At 40.5% G+C, this 6,347-nt stretch overlaps 1 protein-coding gene across 1 annotated transcript in view; it reads right to left on the bottom strand.

The window, feature by feature from the left end:
• The window catches only part of PREX2 (phosphatidylinositol-3,4,5-trisphosphate-dependent Rac exchange factor 2), a gene marked incomplete at its 3' end in the record, with an annotated part of 77,153 nt that extends 71,291 nt beyond the window's left edge, over positions 1 to 5,862 (bottom strand). Inside the window, exons 1-4 of the mRNA XM_008949457.1 lie at positions 5,725 to 5,862; positions 2,606 to 2,677; positions 2,404 to 2,526; positions 75 to 179 (exon numbers count right to left, since the gene is read on the bottom strand). Coding sequence (XP_008947705.1) covers positions 75 to 179; positions 2,404 to 2,526; positions 2,606 to 2,677; positions 5,725 to 5,862 — 438 coding nt within the window. The remainder of the gene's footprint in view (positions 1 to 74; positions 180 to 2,403; positions 2,527 to 2,605; positions 2,678 to 5,724) is intronic.
• Positions 5,863 to 6,347: the final 485 nt, after the last annotated feature.

A 6,347-nucleotide genomic window follows, 5' to 3' on the forward strand; every position in this document is an offset into this window, starting at 1 on the left:
ATGGTGGAGGCAACATTGCTAACTCACAGCCCAGCCAAAAATGTTAAGTTTGAATGAGTTCAATATTTATTTACCAAAAGAAATGTCCGCACAGTTCTTATTTTGTTAAGGTCAAGCAGAACTTTCTGTGCCTTCTCGTGGTTACTGCAGTATTCATCATAGATACGGAATTTCTCTTTCTGCAGAAAGAAAGAAATACATTGTTTTTCACTTGCCATTACGATTTTTTTTTTAATTAATAGAACACGGAATGAACACTTTTTAAAGCTGAATAGCTAATACATTCTTCATTTTGAGAGGTCAGCTCTTCCTCCTACATTTATTATTTGAGGTCCAGCCTCAAATTAGAATTATCAACAGTCTGAAAGTATCACTTGGGAATTTCAATCACAGAATCATGCCAGACTGGAAGGGACCTCAAAAACCATCTCTTCCAACCTTTCTTGGCAAAATCCTGGTCTAGACAAGCTGTCCCAGCACCCTGTCCAACTGGATCTTAAACATGTCCAGTACTGGGGACTCCACCACTTCCCTGGGGAGATGATTCCAATGGTTGATTGTTCTCATTATGAAAAACTTTCCTCTTGTGTCCAATCAGAATCTACCCTGGGGTAACTTGTACCTATCGCCCCTCATCTTTTCCATGGGACTCCTTGTAAATCAGGAGTCTCCATCTTGTTTGTAGACACCCTTTAAATACTGGAACATGGTGAAATCTCCCCTAAGCCTTCTTTTCTCCAGGCTGAACAAACCCAGTTCTCACAGCCTTTCCTCTTTGGGCAGCTTCCCAGTCCTTGGGTCATCTTCGTGGCCTTTCTTGGACCCCCTCCAGCCACTCCACACCTTTTTTACATAGCAGAGACCAAACCTGAACACAGTATTCTGGGTGTGACTGAAAAAGCACTGAATGGGATAATGACTCTTTATCTCACTAGTGATGCTCTTGATGAAACCCAGCATCCTGTTGGCTTCCTTTGCCACAACAGCACTCTGATTGCTCACATTGAGCTTGTGGTCCATCAGGACCCCCAGGTCCCTTTCCACAAAGTTTCTTTCTGGGTAGATCCCAGCCTGTACTGCACTCATAGAATCGTTTCAGTTGGAAAAGACATTTAAGATCATTGAGTCCAACCCAGATGCAAGACATCTATTTTTGTTGATCATAGAATCACAGAACGTCTGGACTGGAAGGGACCTCCAAAGGTCTTCTAGTCCAACCGCCCTGCCATAAGCAGGGATATCTCCAACCAGATCAAGCTACTCAGAGCTTCATCTACCTTGATCTTGATGTCTCCAGGGATGGAGCCTCCAACACCTGTCTGGGCAACCTATTCCAGTGGTCTGTCACCCTCATATTGAAGAACTTTTTCCTAACGTCTAACCCAAATCTACCCATTTCTGACCTCCGTAAGGTTTTGCTGAAAAATTTCAGAGGCTGGACTATCACAAAAACAGGCAGTGGGAGGAGCAAAAAAAAAAAACACCAACACTCAACAGGAAGAAAATGCATGAGCGGCTTATTTGCTGATATCATTACCTACTTGTTGATATCATTACCTATTTTGCTGATATCATTACCTATTTTGCCTGCAAACACTTGTTTGCAAATATGATCCAGACTTCTGCAGAGTCAAATAAGTGATGTTACTCAACTTCTGTAAAACATTTCCAGAAACCATTAATAATTTTCTCCTCCCACAGTGAATAAGCAAAAGTGTAGAAAATAAATAGGACTCTAAACAAAGATAACAATGAAACTTAAACCTTCTGTTAGGCCTACAAATGAACGCAGACTAAGTTTCCCTGATTTTGTAGAGCTCTAAAACTGACATCCTGCTTTTGTTCCATCAGGAAAAATAGTAACCCTATAAAACAATTACTACAGGACATAAAAACATACTTGTGAAGGTACTGCAGTTCTGAGAAGCAAAGTATCTTTAGTCCAGAGCCATGGAGATATTCTACCCACCATGTGCAATTCTTTGTTAAATATTCACATTTTTGCCTAGCATCAAAGGGTAATTAAAAAAAAAAAAAAAAGCAGGACATTAGTGCTTTTGCAGTTTCATACCATTCTGATCCTCCTGTCTCCATATTACACATAGGTACCAGCCTTGCTCACCCTGCAGGGCTCAGTTTGTCAGCCTGAGCTAATTTGGTGAATATAAAAATGATGAAACAACAAAAGTTTGCCCATTTGATATGTTCTTTGTTCATGCTCCTCCCCTCTTTTTTTTTCTAAAAATGTCAGTAACCAAGAGATGACCTCAAAGTACTCAAAATTATGCAATCAAGTAATATTTTGTCCTCATGACTATGTACACTCATCGCCATGACAGTAATTAATAAATACAATTAATAAAGGAACAAAATGAAATAAGTCTGTAATAAAAGGGAGCATACATAGTGGAGAAAACAGGTTCCAACTTCATGTTGTGCATTGGGCTCTGGCTGCAGGCACTCCTCCACCAGTGACAGGAAGCTTTTGTGAACTCCAAGAATATCTTCAATATTGGAAAACAACATCTGCAAAAGAATAAAACATGCATAAATAAAACATCAGATACACAACCGAAGAAGTATGCTGTGCTGTTAGGAGACTAACCTTAACTGTCTCTTCTGTGACATTTTTATCCACTTTGGCTGTAGCACATTGGACCATTCGGTGAAGGAAAGCCTGCATGAAACAAGACAAAGAAGGAAAAAGTTATTTCAGGAAGACTTGAACAACATTTGGCATTTCACACTAGTAATTTGTTTCTCAAATTTATTGTACTTCAGATAGAGAATCATATTAAAGTATCATGTGGAATCTAAAAGACATTTTATTTATAAAGCATTTAGTGGTCTTATTATCCTGAAACGATGCAAGCCCCTATCTACACAGTGTGAAAAAAGAGATTTTGTACAATGAAAACGTTCACGCTTCCTTCCCCAGGAACCTCATCTTTGGAAATCAAATGAGAAGTTAGTAACACCACCAATGAAACACCAAGAGTACATTACCTTACATTTCACATTCATGAACTGGAAACAATTCCAAAAGAAATAAATCACATTTTGGGTACAAAGGATACAATAATTTTTATTCATTCATTTCATTATAAAGACTTGTGTACATTCTGAAAACATCTACCCACCACAGACTACAATCTGACATTGATAACGTTCATACAGACACAGATACTCTTTAGCCATTGAAAACTGGCACCACAAGTGCACAAATGTCATGTCTTTCATAACCACTTAGCTCCAAGTCCCTGTGCAGCGCACACTGTACACAAACTCTTCTAAATTCTGGCGTGGTGCAAATTCCATAACAGCAGCAATAAATAACCCCTGTGTGGAAGGACAGCAGTCACAGCATCCCTTTTTGTCTCTCTGCTTTTTGTTTGTCTGCAGCAGTCCTTTCTGTGCTGAAGAGGACTGTGTAAACAGGCATTACACATTTTTATTACTGAAGAGACAGATTCAGTTGCCCAGGACACAAACAGAATTAAATTTGGAATATTGCCAGAATATTGTATGCTTGAGTCTCTCACTCCAGTGATGTAGATTTTCCACTGCTTTAACTCCCTCTTTCCACTGAGTATGTGCTTTCTTTTTTTATGTTTTATTAATGGAAAAAAATGCCATTTTTTCATTTGCAGCAGTTAACTGTTGGTGGATGACAGGCCTTTAAATCCGTCCGTGCCACAAATATCCACAGGAGTTATGGCACATATACTGTTTACGTCACCTGTACAGTGCACAACCAATCCCACACGGAGTGAAAGCCTTTAACTGTATGAATCTAAATTATTTCTTCAAAGTTTTCACTACATCAGCCAACGGTACTAAATACATTTTATAATTGAAAGGGGCAAAAACAGACCATCACAAGAACTACCTCTGAAACTCCTGTCTATTGTACTATCCGTAATCTCTTTCTGTTTACATTATTTCCCTGCAGACCAAGCACACTGCTCATCCACATTCATGTTATCCCAGATGATCATCATTTCCTGTAGCTGAAGGAAGGTGAACATTCAGTTGGCTAAAGGAAAACCTGAGAATGATCTGGGAGCCAGAACATTAATTGTTCTGCAGTGATTCAAGACACCAGCCAAGAGCCACAAGGTCAAGAAGAATATAAACATCAGCTGTGATAAATAGAGTTGTCCAAGCAGCGCTGTCCCAGACCCCACATCTGCAGAGGTTATCATAGACTGCATCCAGGAAAACCTGAACTCTTGCAGCAATCCACAAATCGAGGTAGGGAGGCCTAGGTTGACTTCAGTCCCTTCCAGCGACTTGGTGCAAGCCCGTGCATTGCATTGCTAATGACATCAATGAAGATAACTACATCCGTCTTTCATGACTGTTTATTTATGACCTGCAAAATACTTTTACATACTTTCTGTACAAGCCCCTGATCTAACTCTTCTACCCTTTGCCTGACACAGCAGTAACACAACACAGGAACCATGGGGCTGAAAATTGAAACAAACACGGAAAATCCAAATTCAAACTAAACTGCTCATTATGCCAAGCAAACACTGAAGTTGTTGCCTGTTCGTTGACCTTCTGCCATTTCACAAGGCAGCATGTTTCATGGAGAACCCACACCGAGCTCCTGTGAGGGGGATTACTTCTGGTCTTATTGTCTAGTGGAGTTTATCCTCCATAGTTGTTTAAAAAAAAAATAAAAAGAAAACCACCTCTACAGACAGTGCAGGAAGCTGCCAACAGCACAAATTACTTGTCCAACATCTGGAATGAAATCAGGGAAGACAAAGAATTTGGCTGCAAAAGATTCCAGAGCACAAAAAGTTTTCGCTTTCTCAACAAATAAGAAATTACATCCTGAAATTACATCAGAGCATCAGGATTACAAAATATATGCAACTGTTTTTCTGAAAGCAAACATCCTATTTCTGTGAACCTAGAAAGAAATCTTTTTAGTCTGAAAAGAATTAAAGAAAAAGGTACTTATTTTCTCCCCTCAGACTTCTTTTAACACTGTTGCAACCCTTAAGTCTGTACTATCATAAAAAAAAACAAGGCTGACAGCAAAACCAAATATTTTTAATAAGGTCCTTTCCTGTATATTGTCACTTTAGTAAAAACATTTCAATGGAAGCGCTGAACCTATCCCTTTAAAACCTGCTGAATAAAGCTAGCAAGATGGTTTGGATGTTAAAACTAGATAAAATTTTATTTTACTGCTGTCAAAAGACAAAATCCTAAAATAAATCCAGAGCATGTTCACATATTGCAATTTTTTTAAAGTGTCTATGATAATAGGCTTATCTTCACAAATTTTTGAAACAAAGCTGAAATACCTGTGGGGTTTGTTTTTTTCTCTTTACATTCTCAGTGTATCTATAGCACCTAGACAGTGGAAAACATCTTGCTCTTTTCACAATATTCCAAATGATCCCAGATGGAAGATAGAGACGGATACTTGAGAAGAAAACAGCTGAATATCATAGGTGACCAACCTAATGTATTTTCTTGTCATGGCTAATCCAGCTCACAGACATTTGCATGGTATTTTGCACCACAGCCTGATGCTTTGTGCACTATATAACAAACGCAAGTCAGATCCCAGGTCCCAGAAGAACACCATGCCAGGTTCGTTGAAGCACTGTTATTTGATTTTGCCACAAAAAACACCCCTGACAAGTTCCATAGCAAAGATTCCAGCAGCAAGAGTGGCTGTGGTGAGCCCTGCATGCTCACCCTTCTCTTCCCATTAACCTGTGCCAGCAGCAGTGGCAGGAGCTGCTGGATCTGGCTTTTGTGACTGAACAAAAGAGTCTTCTCTTTCCAGCAGTTCATCAGCTGAGGCACCACCTGTTTCTCCCACCTTGCCCACATGACTGGCTGAATCACATGCAGCAGAAAGAGCATCAGCCAAGGTTGGAGAGGTTCTTACTGTACCTAGAGCCACTGTCAAAGCTGACCTCAATCACAGAATTATTTGGGGGTGGTGACTCCACCACTTCACGGACAGCCTGTTACAGGGCTTGACAACCCTTTTGGAAAAGGAATTTTTTCCTCACGTCCAATCTAAACCCACCCCCAGCACAACCTGATGCCATTTCCTCTTGTCCTGTTGCTTGGTCCTTGGGAGAAGAGCCTGATATCCACCTGGCTCCAACCTTCTGTCAGCAAGTTGTCAAGAACTAGAAGGCCTCCCCTGGGCCACCTTTCCTCAAGGCTCAACCCCCACAGGTCCCTCAGCCCCTCCTCACAAGACTTGTGTCCTAGACACTTCCCCAGCTTCACTGCCCTTATCTGGCCATGCTCAAGCCCCTCAAGGTCTTTCTTGGAGTGAGGGCCCCAAAACTGAACCCAGAATT

Source organism: Merops nubicus, unplaced genomic scaffold (genome assembly GCF_000691845.1).
Source record: "Merops nubicus isolate BGI_N331 unplaced genomic scaffold, ASM69184v1 scaffold1971, whole genome shotgun sequence".
NCBI classification, from domain to species: Eukaryota; Metazoa; Chordata; class Aves; order Coraciiformes; family Meropidae; genus Merops; species Merops nubicus.